The 19,128-nt window shown below is 41.5% G+C and overlaps 1 protein-coding gene across 1 annotated transcript; it reads right to left on the reverse strand.

The window, feature by feature from the left end:
- Nucleotides 1–15,564: 15,564 nt before the first annotated feature.
- On the reverse strand, nucleotides 15,565–17,830 carry MAGEE2 (MAGE family member E2). Its single transcript, XM_030306311.1, has one exon. It carries the CDS (start codon nucleotides 17,649–17,651, stop codon nucleotides 16,080–16,082), a length of 1,572 nt encoding a protein of 523 aa, XP_030162171.1. The 5' UTR covers nucleotides 17,652–17,830; the 3' UTR covers nucleotides 15,565–16,079.
- Between the last annotated feature and the right edge of the window lie 1,298 nt (nucleotides 17,831–19,128).

The raw sequence follows: 19,128 nt of genomic DNA on the forward strand, positions 1-19,128 counted from the left end.
ATTGCACCTACACCTGCCTTAATAACCCAGAAAACCGTCAGAAGACTAGCAGAATGGATTCTCTGGAGCCAAGTGCAGAAGAGAGGCCCAGGGAAGAGGGTAGGAAGGGTGAAGAGGCGGTGTGCGCTACACGGACTGGCGGGAGGGAGCCGGGATGGAGAGGCAGCCTTCCGGCCAAGCAGAGACACCGAGTCTGGCTTGCAAATGCGGAGGAGCCAGAGTGTGTTCTGATAGCAAGCAGGACTTAATATCTGGAAGGTTATAAGTTAACAGCTCTGTTCGCAGAGCGGGAAGGCTGGAGGACAACGGGAGGGAGAGTTGTTGAACCCTGGATGACAGACCTCAGCTTGGCGGGGAACAAAGGCACTCACCAGTGCCATCTCCCTCGCCAATTCACCAGCCAAAATCCCAAAGGGAACCAGTTCCTGTCAGGGAACTTGCTGGCACCGCGCAAACACCCAACGCTGTGCTTCTGCAGATCCATCCCTCCGGCGGCAGGCCTGACTCCCTCCTGGTGCTGCAGGGTCCCTCCCAAAGCGGATCACCAAAGGATAAGCCAGCTGAGCCTACCCCTCCCACCACTGTGCACCTTGCTGATCCACCCCAGCTAATACCCAGATCCCCAGCACCACAAGCCTGGCAGTGTGCAAGTAGCCCAGACAGGCCACACCACCCCACAGTGAATCCCGCCCCTAGGAGAGGGGAAGAGAAGGCACACACCAGTCTGTGGCCCCAGCGGTGGGCTGGGGGCAGACATCAGGTCTAACTGCGTCCCCGCCCACCAACGCAAGTTATTCAAGACAGCACAGGGGAAGTGTCCCACAGTCCCACACCACTCCAGGGACTATCCAAAATGACCAAACGGAAGAATTCCCCCTCAGAAAAACGTCCAGGAAATAACAACAGCTAATGAACTGATCAAAAATGATTCAAACAATATAACAGAAAGTGAATTTAGAATAATAGTCATAAAATTAATCGCAGGGCTTGAAAACAGTATAGAGGACAGCAGAGAATCTCTTGCTACAGAGATCAAGGGACTAAGGAACAGTCAGGAGGAGGTAAAAAATGCTATAAACGAGCTGCAAAATAAAATGTAAACAACCACGGCTCAGATTGAAGAGGCAGAGGAGAGAATAGGTGAACTAGAAGATAAAATTATGGAAAAAGAGGAAGCTGAGAAAAAGAGAGATAAAAAAATACAGGAGTATGAGGGGAGAATTAGAGAACTAAGTGATGCACTAAAGAGAAATAATCTACGCATAATTGGTATTCCAGAGGATGAAGAGAGAGGGAAAGGTGCTGAAGGTGTACTTGAAGAAATAATAGCTGAGAACTTCCCTGAACTGGGGAAGGAAAAAGGCATTGAAATCCAAGAGGCACAGAGAACTCCCTTCAGAAGTAACTTGAATCGATCTTCTGCATGACATATCATAGTGAAACTGGCAAAATACAAGGATAAAGAGAAACTTCTGAAAGCAGCTAGGGATAAACGTGCGCTAACATATAAAGGGAGACCTATGAGACTTGTGACCGATCTATCTACTGAAACTTGGCAGGCCAGAAAGGAATGGCAGGAGATCTTCAATGTGATGAACAGAAAAAATATGCAGCCGAGAATCCTTTATCCAGCAAGTCTGTCATTTAGAATAGAAGGGGAGATAAAGGTCTTCCCAAACAAACAAAAACTGAAGGAATTCGTCACCACTAAACCAGCCCTACAAGAGATCCTAAGGGGGAGCTTGTGAGACAAAGTACCAGACACATCGCTACAAGCATGAAACCTACAGACATCTCAATGACTCTAAACCCATATCTTTCTATAATAACACTGAACGTAAATGGACTAAATGCACCAACGAAAAGACATAGGGTATCAGAGTGGATAAAAAAACAAGACTCATCTATTTGCTGTCTACAAAATACTCATTTTAGACCCGAGGACACCTTCAGATTGAAAGTGAGGGGATGGAGAACTATTTACCATGCTACTGGAAGTCAAAAGAAAGCTGGAGTAGCCATATTATATCAGACAAACTAGACTTTAAATTAAAGGCTGTAACAAGAGATGAAGAAGGGCATTATATAATACTCACAGGGTCTATCCATCAGGAAGAGCTAACAATTATAAATGTCTATGCGCCGAATACCGGAGCCCCCAAATATATAAAACAATTGCTCATGAACATAAGCAACCTTATTGATAAGAATGTGGTAATTGTAGGGGACTTTAACACCCCACTTACAGAAATGGATAGATCATCTAGACACACGGTCAAAAAAGAAACAAGGGCCCTGAGTGATACATTGGATCAGATGGGCTTGACAGATATATTTAGAACTCTGCATCCAAGCAGCAGAATATACATTCCTCTGGAGTGCACATGGAACATTCTCTAAGATAGATCACATACTGGGTCACAAAAAGGCCCTTCATAAGTATACAAGAATTGAAATCATGCCATGCATACTTTCAGACCACAATGCTATGAAGCTTGAAACAACCACAGGAAAAAGGTGGAAAACCTCAAAAAGCATGGAGGTTAAAGAACACCCTACTAAAGAATGAGTTTGTCAACCAGGCAATTAGGGAAGAAATTAAAAAATATATGGAAACAAATGAAAATGAAAATACAACAATCCAAATGCTTTGGGATGCAGCAAAGCCAGTCCTGAGGGGAAAATACATTGCCATCCAGGCCTATCTCAAGAAACAAGAAAAATCCCAAATACAAAATCTAACAGCACACCAAAAAGAAATAGAATCAGAACAGCAAAGACAGCCTAAACCCAGCAGAAGAAGAGAAATAATAAAGATCAGAGCAGAAATAAACAATACAGAATCTAAAAAAAACCGTAGAGCAGATCAACGAAACCAAGAGTTGGTTTTTTGAAAAAATAAACAAAATTGATAAACCTCTAGCCAGGCTTCTCAAAAAGAAAAAGGAGATGACCCAAATAGATAAAATCATGAATGAAAATGGAATTATTACAACCAATCCCTCAGAAATACAAGCAATTCTCAGGGAATACTATGAAAAATTATATGCCAACAAACTAGACAACCTGGAAAAAATGGACAAATTTCTAAACACCCACACACTTCTAAAACTCAATCAGGAGGAAATAGAAAGCTTGAACAGACCCATAACCAGAGATGAAATTGAGTCAGTTATCAAAATTCTCCCAACAAATAAGAGTCCAGGGCCAGATGGCTTCCCGGGGGAGTTCTACCAGACATTTAAAGCAGAGATAATACCTACCCTTCTCAAGCTATTTCAAGAAATAGAAAAGGAAGGAAAACTTCCAGACTCATTCTATGATCCAGCATTCCTTTGATTCCCAAACCAGACAGAACCAGTAAAAAAAGAGAAATACAGGCCAATATCTCTGATGAATATTGATGCAAAAATTCTCAATAAGATACTAGCAAATCAATTTCAACAGCTTATAAAAAGAATTATTCACCATGATCAAGTGGGATTCATTCCTGGGCTGCAGGGCTGGTTCAACATTTGCAAATCAATCAACGTGATACATCATATTAATAAGAGAAAAGATAAGAACCATATGATCCTGTCAATCGATGCAGAAAAGGCCTTTGACAAAATTCAGCAACGTTTTTTAATAAAAACCCTCGAGAAAGTCGGGATAGATGGAACATACTTAAACATCATCAAAGCCATTTATGAAAAGCCCACAGCTAATAGCATCCTCAATGGGGAAACTCTGAGAGCTTTTCCCCTGAGATCAGGAACACGACAGGGATGCACACTCACATCGCTGTTGTTTAACAAAGTGTTGGAAGTTCTAGCATCAGCAATCAGACAACAAAAGGAAATCAAAGGCATCAAAATTGGCAAAGATGAAGTCAAGCTTTCGCTTTTTGCAGATGACATGATATTATACATGGAAAATCCGATAGACTCCACCAAGTGTCTGCTAGAACTGATACATGAATTCAGCAAAGTTGCAGGATACAAAATCAATGTACAGAAATCAGCTGCATTCTTATACGCTAACAATGAAGCAACAGAAAGACAAATAAAGAAACTGATCCCATTCACAATTGTACCAAGAAGCATAAAACACCTAGGGATAAATCTAACCAAAGATGTAAAAGATCTGTATGCTGAAAACTGTAGAAAGCTAATGAAGAAAATTGAAGAAGATATAAAGAAATGGAAAGACATTCCGTGCTCATGGATTGGAAGAATAAATATTGTCAAATTGTCAATACTACCCAAAGCTATCTACACATTCAATGCAATCCCAATCAAATTTGCACCAGCATTCTTCTCAAAGCTAGAACAAGCAATCCCAAAATTCATATGGAACCACAAAAGGCCCCGAATAGCTAAAGGAATTTTGAAGAAGAAGACCAAAACAGGAGGCATCACAATCCCAGACTTAAGCCTCTACTACAAAGCTGTCATCATCAAGACAGCATGGTATTGGCACAAAAAGAGACACATAGACCAATGGAATAGAATAGAAACCCCAGAACTAGACCCACAAAAGTATGGCCATCTCATCTTTGACAAAGCAGGAAAGAACATCCAATGGAAAAAAAAGACAGTCCCTTTAACAAATGGTCCTTGGAGAACTGGACAGCAACATGCAGAAGGATGAAACTAGACCACTTTCTCACACCATTCACAAAAATAAACTCAATGGATAAAGGACCTGGATGTGAGACAGGAAGCCATCAAAACCCTAGAGGAGAAAGCAGGAAAAGACCTTTCTTACCTCAGTCGTAGCAATTTCTTACTTGACACATCCCCAAAGGAAAGGAATTAAAAGCAAAAATGAACTACTGGGACCTTATGAAGATGAAAAACTTCTGCACAGCAAAGGAAACAACCAACAAAACTAAAAGGCAACCAACGGAATGGGAAAAGATATTTGCAAATGACGTATCGGACAAAGGGCTAGTATCCTAAATCTATAAAGAACTCACCAAACTCCACACCCAGAAAACAAATAACCCAGTGAAGAAATGGGCAGAAAACATGAATAGACACTTCTCTAAAGAAGACATCCAGATGGCCAACAGGCACATGAAAAGATGCTCAATGTCGCTCTTCCTCAGGGAAACACAAATCAAAACCACACTGAGATATCACCTCACACCAGTCAGAGTGACCAAAATGAACAAATCAGGAGACTATAGATGCTGGAGAGGATGTGGAGAAACGGGAACCCTCTTGCACTGTTGGCTGGAATGGAAATTGGTGCAGCTGCTCTGGAAAACAGTGTGGAGGTTCCTCAGAAAATTAAAAATAGACCTACCCTATGACCCAGCAGTAGCACTGCTAGGAATTTACCCAAGGGATACAGGAGTACTGATGCATAGGGGCACTGGTACCCCAATGTTTATAGTAGCACTCTCAACAATAGCCAAATTATGGAAAGAGCCTAAATGTCCATCAACTGATGAATGGATAAAGAAACTGTGCTTTATATACACAATGGAGTACTATGTGGCAATGAGAAAGAATGAAATATGGCCCTTTGTAGCAACGTGGATGGAACTGGAGAGTGTGATGCTAAGTGAAATAAGCCATACAGGGAAAGACAGATACCATATGTTTTCAGTCTTATGTGGATCCTGAGAAACTTAACAGAAACCCATGGGGGAGGGGAAGGAAAAAAAAAGAGGTTAGAGTAGGAGAGAGCCAAAGCATAAGAGACTCTTAAAAACTGTGGACAAACTGAGGGCTGATGGGGGGTGGGAGGGAGGGTAGGGTGGGTGATGAGTATTGAGGAGGGCACCTTTTGGGATGAGCACTGAGTGTTGTATGGAAACCAATTTGACAATAAAGTTCATATATTGAAAAATAAGGCCATATTTCATTCTTTCTCATTGCCAAGTAGTATTCCATTGTATATATAAACCACAATTCTTTATCCTTTCATCAGTTGTACATCATTTCTAATATCTATATGTCATTCTATTACATAGACAGACTTTTATTTTCCTTACCAATCAACTGATATTGAAGACTTAGCTGATGTTTTTATTAATTGGTTTTCATTGGCATTTGTTTTCATTTAAATAATTCTGAAATAATCCTTCAAGCCAAATGTAAGTTTATATCCAAAAATGTTTTCTCAAAATTCATTCTTAGAAATGGAACTGCAGTGTACCATTAGATAATTATTTCTTTAAAATTTTTGTGTTCTATTTAATGTAGCCCTATAAAACCCAATACTAATTTATATCTCTAAGAGACATATAAGTACATGCATTTTTTTCCTTATGCGTTCTCCTACTATGGATATTACAATACTTCTATTTTTTACAACCATAAGCTGACAACCAGTGTCTCATTGTTATTGACAGATTTAGGTGCTTTAACTATGGTCCCTTATTTATGTGAATGTTAATTTTTTTCAAGCAAAATAGAAACTTAAATCACTCTAAATTTCTCTAACGTATGGTAAGCACTTGCATTAGTTTCGTATTGCTGCTGTAAGAAATTACTACATACTTGGTAGAATTATTATTTTATAATTCTGGAGGTCAGAAGTCCAAAATTAGTCTCACTGGACTAAAGTCAAGGTCCCAACAGGGTTCATTCTTTCTTGAGTCTCTGCGGAGAGAATCCATTTCTTTGCCTTTTTCAACCTCTAGAGTCTTGTCTGCATTTCTTGGTTCATGACCCCTTCCTCATATCTCTTCAGTCTCTTGCTTCCTTTGTCACATCACCTACTACTGTTCTTCCTGCCATCCTCATATAAAGATGACTGTGATTACATTGTATCCATCTGCATAATCCAGGACAACCTCCCTAGGTCATGTTCCTTAATTCAATCATATCTGAAAAGTCCCTTTTGCTGTTTAAAGTAGCATATTAACAAGTTCCAGGGATCATGACATGGACATCATTGGGGGACTATTATTTTGTCTACCACATCACTATTCATAAGTTAAAAAATGTATTTCTAATACTTGCACATACATTTTTACAAGACAATATTGACTCTGTATTTATTGTCTCATAGCTTGTATTTTGTAGTTAACAATACATACTGAATATCATTTGTTATTCTTTACTAGTCTTCTACTCCATCATTCCCAAATATTTCAATTGTTCCATTGAAAGGAGGGACCCTAATTCTATTACCAAGTAAAACCAAAGTATATGCTGTGAGACCTTAGGTTGACTTCAACTTTTCCCTATTGAAATAAGTGCTGTGTTCTGGTCAAGATGTTGAATTACATCCCTCTTTTCCCTTTCTTTCCAAAATACCATTGAAATGACACTAAAGATTTATAAAAGGAGTAAACTCCTGAACCATAGAAGGCAGCAAAGATTTGGATAAATGTCTTAAAGACATATGAAAAGGAGAAGGCTTACATGGGGCAGGAGGTATTCTTTCAAAGGAGATTCAGAGAGCCTCTAAGCTCAGGAAGACATGATGTCTGTACTTGAAGGACTACAGTGGAACAGCTGCACCAGACTATGTGTAACTTCATGCCTTCTCCCCAAGAGGGAAAGATTGGCAGCAGAGATAGTCTGATTAGCACTAAATTAGCACACAGATATGAGTTATAAAGCACATACAAAAAAAAATCACCACCATTAGATACTGAGCAGACCCATCAAATGACAGAATTAACAACTAAGAAATAGGAAAATATAAAAAAGTTTTACAATAAGACTGATTAAAATGTTTAAAGAGATTAAAAAGAGACTGGGATCAATAAGAAAAAAACAGCATCCTTATCTTGAAAAACATAAGGTATGTTTGAAAAAGAAACAGAAATTCTAGAAATGAAAAAGTTATACTTTGGAATAAAACCTTAATAGATTGGTTATGTAGTTGTACAGACTCCAAACTGAATAGATAATTAGAACACAGATAAGGTGAAGGCCACATTTGATTCATCCCTGTGTCCTAGTTTCTATTATAACTAGGCTAGCATATAGCAGGTGTTCAGCAATTGCTTGTTAAAATGAACTGGGAAAGTGGCCTTTTGACAAGCTGACTTCCAGGGGCTCCTTCAGTGTAAATGAGTCTCAGATGCCAGGACAGATTTTGGTGTAACTACCTGTGGATTGGGCTGAACTAGGTCTGACTCCTTCTGGGTAGAGTTGGCAGTAAAGGCCATGCAAACAAGAGGCTTGGGAGCTGCCATTGATCTCAAAGGCCAGTTTGTTCCCTGTCATAGCTGGTCATTGACTTATGTTCACTCAGCATGTCTGGCTACTGACTTTCTTCCCATGCCCATAGTTGTGTGAGGAGATATGCTATAAATGGTTAGCAGCTGTGCCAAAGCTCCCTCTCTTTACTTCTCTCATCCTAGGCCTTACACTCCTCACATTCCCCAATCCAAAGAAAGGAGAGAAGTCCTTTGTGAAAATAGTTCTCTAGAGCTGGATCTCAGGGTGGTCTCCCTCACTGTCTGGAATAATGGGCATCTTCTCCTAGAACATCCCAAGGCACCCTTGTTGCTGCCAACCTCAATGGCCAGGAAGCTTCTCTGAGCAGTCCAAGAAGGTTAAGGCTTCAGAATAGAAGGCAGATTCAGAAGTGATGACAATTCTTGTGTTTTCACTTTCTTCATGCTACTTCTATGTTTTGAGGAAAGTGGACATTCAGAGGACAGAGTCCATACTCTGGCCATCCCATGCCAAACTAAATGCTCTAAGGAGAAAAGTACTCTGAAATAAGCCTACTTAGAAAGATAAATTTTTTTAAAAAAATAACACCATTTATAAATGCACCCAAAAAATAATAAAATAACTAGGAATAAACTTAACCAAAGAGGTGAAAGACCTGTACTCCAAACACTCTAAAACACTGATGAAAGAAATTAAAGATGACACAAATGGAAAGATATTCCATGAGCATGGATTGGAAGAATTAATATTGTTAATATGTCCACATTACCAAAAACAACCTACAGATTTACTGCAATCCTTATCATAATACCAACAGCATTTTTTCAGAAAACTATAACAAATAATCCTAAAATTTGTATGGAACCACAGAAGACCCTGAATAGCCAAAGCAATCCCGAGAAAGAAGAAAAAAGTGGAGGTATCAAAATTCCAGATGTCAAGATATACTACAAAGCTGTAGTAATCAAAACAGTATGGTACTGGCACAAAAAATAGACACATAAATCAATAGAAAAGAATAGAGTCTCCAGAACTAAACACATGATAATACGGTCAGTTAATCTATGACAAAGGAGGCAAGAATATACAATGGGGAAAAGACACTCTTTTCAATGAATGGTGCTGAGAAAACTGGACAGCTACATGTAAAAGACTAAAACTGGACCACTTTCTAACAACATACACCAAAATAAACTCAAAATGAATTAAAGACCTAAGCATGAGACCTGAAACCATAAAAATCCTAGAAAAGAGCATGGGCAGTAACTTTTCTGACATCAGTCATAGAAACATTTTTCTAGATATGTCTCCTAAGGCAAGGGAAACAAAAGCAAAAATAAACTATTGGGACTACATCAAAATAAAAAACTATTTCACAGTGAATGAAACCACCACCACCAATAGCAACAACAAAAAAGAACACCAACCTACTGAATGGGAGAAGATATTTGCAAATGGTTTGTCCAATTAATATCCAAAATATACAAAAAACTTCTACAACTCAACACCTAAAAAACAAACAATCCAATTAAAAAGTGGGTAGAGAAACTGAATAGACATTTTACCAAAGCAGACAGATGACCAACAGACACTTGAAAAGATGCTCAACACCACTCATCATCAGGGAGATGCAAATCAAAACCACAATTACATATTACAACAGTAAGAATGATTAAAATGAAAGTGACAAGAAATAACGTGTTAGGATGTGGAGAAAAGAACCCTTGTGCACTGTTCCTAGGAATGTAAATTAGTATAGCCACTGTGGAAAACAGTATGAAGGTTGTAAAAAAAAAATAGAAATACTATATGATCCAATAATTTCACCACTGGGTATTTACCCAAAGAAAACAAAAACACTAATTTGAAAAGGCATATGTACCCTTATGTTTATTGCAGCATTGTTGATAATAGACAAGATATGGTAGCAACCTAAGTGTCCATCAGTAGACAAATGTATAATGAAAATATGATATTGGGGCACAGTTGGCTCAGTTGGTTAAGTGTCTGACACTTGGTTTCAGCCCAGGTCATGATCTCACAGTTTGTGGGTTCAAGTCCCACATTGGGCTCTGTGCTGGCAGTGTGGAGCCTGCTTAGGATTCTCTCTCCCCTGCCTCTCTCTGTCCCTCCTCTACTTGCTCTCTCTCTGTCTCTCTCTGTCTCTCTCTCTCTCTCTGTCTCTCTCTCTCTCAAAATAAAGAGAAAATAAACTTAACAAAATGAACTTAAAAGAAAATGTAATATATATATATATGAAATATTACACAGCCATAAAAAAGGTGAGATCGTGCCATTTGAGACAACATGTATGGACCTAGATGGTATTGTACTAAGTGAAATAAGTCATACTGAGAAAGACAGATTCCACTTATAAGTGGGATTGCAAAAAAAAAAAAAATGAATAAGGAAACAAAAAGAAGAATCAGACCTGTAAAATACAAAGAACAAACTGATGGTTGCTAGAGGGGAGAGGAGTGAGGGGTTGGACAAAACTGGTGAAGAAGAGAAGGAGATGCAGGCCTCCAGTAATGTAATGAGTAAGTCACCAGAGTAAAAGGCACAACATAAGGAACATTGTCAATGATATTGTAATAGGGATGCAATGTAACAAATGGTAGTTACACTTGTGAACATAGCATAATGTATAAATTTCTCAAATCACTAAGTTGTGTACCTGAAACTAATACAACATTGTGTGTTAAACACTCAAATAAAAAAATAAAATAAGAGAGGCACCTAGGTGGCTCAGGTAAGCGTCCAACATTGGCTCAGGTCAGGATCTCAGTTTGTGGGTTCAAGCCCCGTGTCTGGCTCTGTGCTGACAGCTCAGAGCCTGGAGCCTGATTTGGATTCTGTGTCTCCCTCTCTCTCTCTCTCTCTCTCTCTCTCTCTGTCCCTCCCCTACTTGTGCTCTGTCTCTCTCTTTCAAAAATAAACATCAACAGGGTTCCCGTTTCTCCACATCCTCTCCAAGGGATACAGGAGTACTGATGCATAGGGGCACTTGTACCCCAATGTTCATAGCAGCACTCTCAACAATAGCCAAATTATGGAAAGAGCCTAAATGTCCATCAACTGATGAATGGATAAAGAAATTGTGGTATATATACACAATGGCGTACTATGTGGCAATGAGAAAAAATGAAATATGGCCTTTTGTAGCAACGTGGATGGAACTGGAGAGTGTAATGCTAAGTGAAATAAGCCATACAGAGAAAGACAGATACCACATGGTTTCACTCTTATGTGGATCCTGAGAAACTTAACAGGAACCCATGGGGGAGGGGAAGGAAAAAAAAAAAAAAAGAGGTTAGAGTGGGAGAGAGCCAAAGCATAAGAGACTCTTAAAAACTGAGAACAAGCTGAGGGTTGATGGGGGGTGGGAGGGAGGGGAGGGTGGGTGATGGGTATTGAGGAGGGCACCTTTTGGGATGAGCACTGGGTGTTGTATGGAAACCAATTTGTCAATAAATTTCATATATATAAAAAAAAAGAAAAAAAAATAAACATCAAAAATATTTTTAATTATAAATAAAATAAAATAAAATAAGAAATAAGGCTGCCCAGACATCAGGCTTTGGCTCGTAATTCCCTTCCTAACCCTGCCCTTTTATGAGAGAAGTCGTCTTCACTGTTTGGGACTCTCTGAGTGGTATATAAAACAGATAATTCCTTAAAAGTCACTGAGGCCTGCTTGAAAAGACCACACAGGAGCCCCTTAAAAAGTGTCTTGTGGATAGGTGTTTGCAAAGGATATGTTATTAACACAGCTAAACTTCATAATTTATAATTAGCCTGGGTCTAATATTCACCTAAAATATTTGCTAAAAAAAAAAACAATGCTAGTAATTCTAAGAACTCTATATTCATTTGAACTCAGCTACCAAGATGTTGACAAGTAGTCTTAAAAGCAGTGTGTAGAACTGAAATATCACTAGACGAATATATAATTGGCCTGGGTTATAGTGCTGACATCATCAAATAGTAAGTGTGTGACCCTGGGCTTTCTATCAATTTCTTGAAAATCACTTTAAGTAGTCTAGATAGAGATGTTAAGTCCAAAGTCACACAGCCAGGAAGTGAGAGAGCCAACACTGGCCAGATCCAGAGTTCATAATTATTCTGATATACTGTACTCTCCTTATTATGTGCTTAGAGTATTTGCATGAGGCCTGGAACAGAAATGTCTGAGGGATCCAGGGCCCACTCTGATCATTCTTTTTCAAATTTCTTTAAAACTAGCCTCAAACTCTGTCTGGAGAGAATTCCTTAAGACATTGCTGAGTACTCATTGAGGGGGAAGAGAAACTATGTAGAGTGAGAAAATCTCACTGTCTGGAGATCCCCACTAGGAAGGTAGGAGGAGACTGTGGGGTTCTTTTCTGACCCTAAAGGATACTTACAGCCTGGTCTAGATTGTTGGTATCAGAGGGTCTACAGGCAGCAATTCTAGGGCTGATAGAATTGCCTCGAAGTCCGTATATGCCAGTCCAGCTCAGCTTTTCCTTGAATTGTAACGCTCATTTGTGATGGCTTGAGTGTGTATACAGAAACTGATGGAGAGAAGGCAGGAAAAGTCTTCCCTAACCACCCATCTTCTCCAAAAGAGGACACTCCTGGGCCTCAGCAACTGAAAGTAAATGTATTTTCAATGTTTTCTTTCCAGGAAGGATCAAAGGGGAATCTGAATGGCAATGTATATGTTGGATGATGAACCCATATCTAACCAACACCCATTCTGCAAGCCCTAACTTGGCCAATGTTTCAATACTTGATATTGATGGCCCAAAGAGTCTGCAAATGAACTCAGGTTGTACCATTTTTCAAATTAATTCACACAGAGAAGAGGGATATTTGGTCCAGTGTTTAAAAGCTTAAGGGTGATTGTACATTGAATTAATTCATGCAGCATGTTCTGTAAGACTTGTTTACCAGACACTCACTTCCATCACTAGTGTTTCTCCTAGGGAGTGCTAATTCTAATATGGCATGTGTAGAAAGGAGAGTACCCAGGCCTCTCATGGCTTTCAAAGAAATGGCTGTAGCCACAGAGAGACTACATCCTTTCCCTCACCATAGGCATGTGCTCCATGCAAGTCTCACCTTTATTACTTCTGGGAAACTGCATTTGGCATCTGTGACATGGGCTATTTCCCACTGCTGTTTTTGCATCCTGAGCTCCCTTGGGCAAGGCATGAGCTCTGTCAGGTCATTGTTCTTTCAGGATTACAAAAAACATTGCCAAAAATTTCTATAGGTCCACAAAAGGTGACATTTGACTTTCCCTGGGTGAAAACAGATTAGGCTGAAAGCTTTCAGGAATAGGGCAAATTGGGGAAGACTCACAGGATAGAGTAGGGAGATTGGACAAAACTATGCTTTCTACACCTAGACAGCCCTCATGGAGCCTGGGTGATGGAACAAGGAAGATACGGGAGAAATTTCAGCCTCACTTTCATCCTCCCCCAGAGGGCTATCGTCTTGCCCCTCCCATCCTGTCATGCAGCCCTTTCTTACATTTCTTGAGAATCAATAAATTTGAATGAAAACATAACACAAACTGGAGGGGGAGTATGATGCAGTGCACCGGAAAGAGTGTGAACTGTAGCCAAAGGCAGCCTTAGACTCTAATCCCAACATTCCCTGACTGGTTGCGTGACCTTTGGCATATGATTTAAGCCTCAGTTTCCTACAGTGTCAAATGAGGCTATTAAAACGTTTCTTTGAGAACTGGTGGAAAGATTAGAGCTAAAGGAGGTGAAGACCCAGCACAGTGCCTGGCACAAATTTATTACTAAAAAAGTTGGCAACTTTACACTATTGTTGGTCCAGATGCTACACCTTCCACCTTGACAGGTTTCTCTCCACTCGTATCCCCAGAAGAGCTTATGTTCTCGACATCCAGAAAATGCACTAACCCAAAAAATCAGAGCAAAAAAACTTGTAACGATAATCTGCTTGCCCCTCTCCCCGCCCCAGAAGCATGTACATATTAAGGGTCCACGGAGGCTAAAGAATGAGAGCTCTCAGCACACAGGCAGGACTCTACTTCAAGATCCCAGATTTTGAGTTAGATATTCTCCCGCCTCACAACTCCACCCCCAGCCTATTTTCCAGAACCCCTTTAGCTCTAGCTCTCTAGTTACTCATTTTCTCATTACTAGAAATCCTGCCCTTAGTGTTCAGTTTTTCGCGGAATGTTACGATAGGAAAGATCGCTGAGACCAGGTGGGGGTGTATCTCCCGGGCAACCGCGGAGTGGACATGCGCAGTGGCTTCCCCAAGCTGGCAGCTCTAATCTGACTTCTGCAGGCGGGGGGATTTGGAAACAAAACGGTTATCTCCCTTCTTTTTGTCCCTCCCCCGGCGAGACAGTTGTGTCATTCTCTTCCTGAGGCTGACTTAAATGTGAGGAAAGTCTTCTCTCATTTGTTAGGAGGTGGCAGTTTGGGGTAGCCCTTAATGATTAAATGGATGAAAGGGCAGAAAGCTTATGGGTGTCAGGGGGTGAGGAAACATAAAACCTAAACCAATGGCGGGCAATTCCCCCACCCCTGCGTAATAGATGACTTTCCATATAATATCCACTACTGAGCCAGGGCTCCCTTACAGAAATTGTTTTTTGCAGGCTCTCTGGGGAAAGTTTAGGGACAGCTGTGAGCAGGGTTAGAGGCTGCGTGAAGGATCAGGATGAAGAGAGCCAAAGTACTCACCTTAACAGCTTGGATGCGGAAGTAAACTGCAGTGGCAGAGATTGCTGGGTAGAGCTTCAGGTAGATTCTTCGGTCTGACCCAAGATCCAAGATCAGTTGCCTTCAGGAGAATCATTATTGGTTCCCAAGACCCACTCTCTGAGAATATGGGTCTTTGTTATCTCTGCCCCAGGCTTCCCTCTCCCACTTCCCCCTTGATCTCAACACTGTCTTTCTGAATCCCCCAAAAGGTGTTTTTACATACCGCCCCTGACTTCATCAACAATCCCTCCCTCCTCCTTTCCAATCTCAGGTCTTAGAAAAGAAGTCACTAAAGGAGAATTTGCCCTCAGCCCTACATAGCACCTCATACTCCCCTTCAACCACCTCACCCACTCCCCCACTAATCATTTGCTGGACACCCCTGCCCCTTCCCTAGCCCTTCTTGTGCCCCATTGCCTTCTCCACTGTCCCCTCCCAGCACCTACAGTTTAGTTGGAAGTTACTACTGTGGTCTCTCCTAGCACTCTGAGCTTACCCCTACTATATTACCACAGCAATAAAACATTTTCTGGTTTACTTCAGTGGCCCCTTCCCCTTAAGCCCTGGGTTCAGCTGGGTCTTCTTCACCCTTATATTCCCAGCACAAAGCATGTGCTCTGAGCATGGCAGGTGCTTAATAAATGTTTGTTGAATAAAAGAATCCTTAAGCATGGTGTCTAATTCATTATGCTTATATTTTTCACTACATTTGGAACAGCAAAGCAAATACAGGTAAATGCCAGCAATTTTTTTCTTACACAACAACAGTAGACACAAAGAAGGCATCCACAGATCAGTGATATTGTGTTTGATTTTGTTGTGTGTGTGTTGTTACTATTGTTACTTAACTTTTGCACCACAACATTTTACTAATTATTTTAAGCAATTAAAGAACATTTATATGTTCTCTTCCACATCATAGAAAGATGTAAACGTTACCAATACAATTTACACAGATATCTGAGTTTTATATTAAAACAAGATAGGGATAGCAAATGAGCAATTTAATTTATAAACATTGATCATGAACCTAATTCAAGGGTATATTGTAAGGGAGGGAATACTATTAGAAAGAGAACACAAATAGCAAACACAATGTGTACGTTCCACCCCAGCCCTGACTGACTTGTGATTTGGGGCCCCAGTGCCCATTTCCCCAGGGCACCTATAACTGATGACACCCAACTAATGTGATACATTTTCCCAGATTTCACATGGGGCCAAAGAAGAACATGGCAGTTGCCTCAGATCTGACTCTGGCCTCCTCATCTTCAACAGCCTCCCTATATTGCTCTGGCCAGTCCTGTGGTCGCTTTCTGTACAGCCTGGCCATATACTCCAAGGCTTTCATTTTGGTAGTTTCAAGGTGAGCTCGAGGACCCCATAGAAGCTCATACTCAACTGGATTAGAGTAGGACAGTGGCCTGCATTCCAAGTAGCGCTGTCTCATAAGCTTGCAGGTGATGGCATGCTTTCTCCCTACATCCACACCAAATCTACGAAGCATGTTCCAAATGTTGGCCTCTTTGACGCGGTTGCCCATCAGGAAGATCAAACCCAAAATTGGCATCACATATTCTTGAGTGGGTCTCCCCAGGCTGTCTAACATCATTTGCTCTTCTTCTGATTCTGGTTGCTGGACAAGGAGGTAGATGTGCTCACTCGTATCAACCTCAATCAGAGAGAATCCATAGAACAGATCAAGGATTAGAGTAGCTCGACTGAGGATATTTGGGAACACTTCCTCAAATTCTTTGCCAGTGTGAGCCAGTAGCTCATCCTGATGTATAGGCAGCAACTCCTCAGTGACATTAATGGCCAACTGGACCAAATCATTGGCCTTATCGTTCATAGTGTCCTCTGACCAGAATTCCAAGCCAGCAGCCTGTCTTCTTTCTTTGGCTTTGTCAGCTTCCAGGGCCTTGTTATATTCTTCTGGCCAGCTCCAGGGTTCTTCATCATGGGCCTCTGCCACAAACTTCAGGGCTTCCATCTTTGTGATTTCCATGTGGGCTCTAGAGCCCCACAAGAACTCAAATTCGAGGGGATTAGTGCCATATACTGGCCAGTACTCCAAGAACCGCATGCGCACAAAGTCAGTAATGAGCAGGTTCCTTGTGTTCCCAAAGAGGTTGTTGATCCTCTGGGGATCATCCAGCAAATCAACCTTTAACAGCAGGTCCCAAATGGATGCTTCTCTTGCCCGGTTGCCATTCAGAAGGATGTGGCCTAGGACCAAGGCCAGGAGACCTGCCTTTGGCACATCCAAGGATTCTGTTATGCGATCAGTGGTCTGGAAACCCCGTTTGCTGATTAGGTTGTAAATGTCAGCCTGGGGATCAAGAACCCTAAGGTTCAACCCAAAGACCTGATCCAGGTGGGCTGAGGCTCGTCTAAGGATCTCAGGGAACTGATCTGAGTATTCTCTGAGGAACTCTAGCATCTCTGCTTGCTGGATAGAACCCTCGGTTTGGCTTTTCATTCGCATGAAATTCACCAAAGCAATTGACCTGTCTTCTAGAGGGTCGTGGACCCTGAGCGCCCCCAAACGTTGGGACTGCTCTTCAATTAGGACCTCGAGGTCATTTGGGTCCTGCGCAGTCTGGGAAGCGCTGGCATCCTGAGGGTTGATTAGCGCATGAGGGCACTGGAGGGCCTGGGGAACAAGCATGGAGGTCGGAGACCCATAGGCGTCACTAGCCTGCATCTCACCCTGACGGTCGCCGTAATCTGCAGTGGTCTCTGCGCTGCCGCGGCGCGCGTTCTGGCTTACCAGAGACATGGTTCCAGGAGTCAGCAGCAGGAACGGGGAAATCAGCAATCTGTCAGAGAGAGGATGGTAGGAGTCGGCGCCTCAGCACAAATCCTAAGCCAGAGACCCGGGATCAGGAGGGAGAGCTGGAGAGAGAAGCGATCTTTCTACACAACCAGTGAGCAAATGACCGCTAGCTTCTCAGTGCCTAGCTTTGCCGCAGCCTACGCAGGCGCAGTCTGGTTCTGCGGCATTGTGGCCACGCCCCGCTTCCAGTCCCCCACTCCTGCCCACTAGGGCTGCCAGGAAGACTAGGGTGGTTGAAGTGGTTGCTGCTGGATTAAAACATTTTAGAGCCGAGAATTCAAGAAAGGGGCCAACAAACGGAGGTAAAGCAGAATTAACAAGGAATGAGAGATGTTCAATGACATCAGTTTTTCTGTGAGGTAAAAAGCGCCACGTTAACAGAAGATTCAAAGATGAAGAGGAGGATGCTAACAATGAGAATTATTTTATGGTTTCATTAATTTACCCACACACTCAGCAGACATTTCTTGAGTACATACCACGTCAGGCACAGTGCTGGGTACTAGGGATACACCAGAGGACAAACATAATGATTACCTCTTTCTGTATGGAGCTTACATTCTGGGGTAGGTTCAAACAACGGTGATAATAATGAGAGCTAACCTTTATGGAGCATGTACTATGTACAAGGCAATTTCTGGTACTTTCACTTGCCCCACATTAAAACACTTAATGTTAGCTATGAGGTAGCTACTCTTAATGGTCCTCATTTTACAGATGAGGAAACTGGGTCACAGAAGTGAATTTACCTGTTCAAAATCAGGGAGCAACAAATGGAAGAGAGGAGTATTTGAACACAAGTCTGTCAGAATCTCTGTCTCTGTCAGAATAAGTACGTTCTCTGACACCGTCTGCCATTCAAAGAATTTTTTTAACCCTATTCATTAAAAATGACTCATATAAGTTAGATGGAAATAGTTGCCCTAATGTAGGGTCAATTAACATATGGTATAAATACAGAAGGAGCAAGCATGGATTACAGCTTAGTTTGAGACGTCTTGGAATAGGGGCACATGTGGGGCGCCTGGGTGGCTCAGTCGGTTGAGCGTCCAACTTCGGCTTGGGGCATGATCTCAGTCTGTGGGTTCGAGCCCCGCGTCAGGCTCTGTGCCGATAGCTCGGAGCCTGGAGCCTGTTTCGGATTCTGTGTCTCCCTCTCTCTCTGACCCTCCCCTGTTCATGCTCTGTCTCTCTCTGTCTCAAAAAAATAAACGTTAAAAAGACATTAAAAAAAGGAATGGGAGGCACATGCTTCACGGAGAAACTGAGCTCTAAGTGATGGACAGGATGTAAAGGATATATAAGGGAATTCTAGGCTGAAGGATCAGCATCAGAAAAGGCCCAGAGGTGTGAAAGTACAAAATAAGTTTGCACTGCAGCTGATTACCCAAAGTGGCTACAGCCAAAGTATACTAGTATG

The sequence above is a fragment of the Lynx canadensis genome, chromosome X (genome assembly GCF_007474595.2).
Source record: "Lynx canadensis isolate LIC74 chromosome X, mLynCan4.pri.v2, whole genome shotgun sequence".
In the NCBI taxonomy this organism is placed as follows: Eukaryota; Metazoa; Chordata; class Mammalia; order Carnivora; family Felidae; genus Lynx; species Lynx canadensis.

Excerpts from the sequence above, each read along its gene's own strand:
- MAGEE2 (XM_030306311.1), bottom strand. The coding sequence starts at position 17,651 with ATGTCTCTGGTAAGCCAGAACGCGCGCCGCGGCAGCGCAGAGACCACT.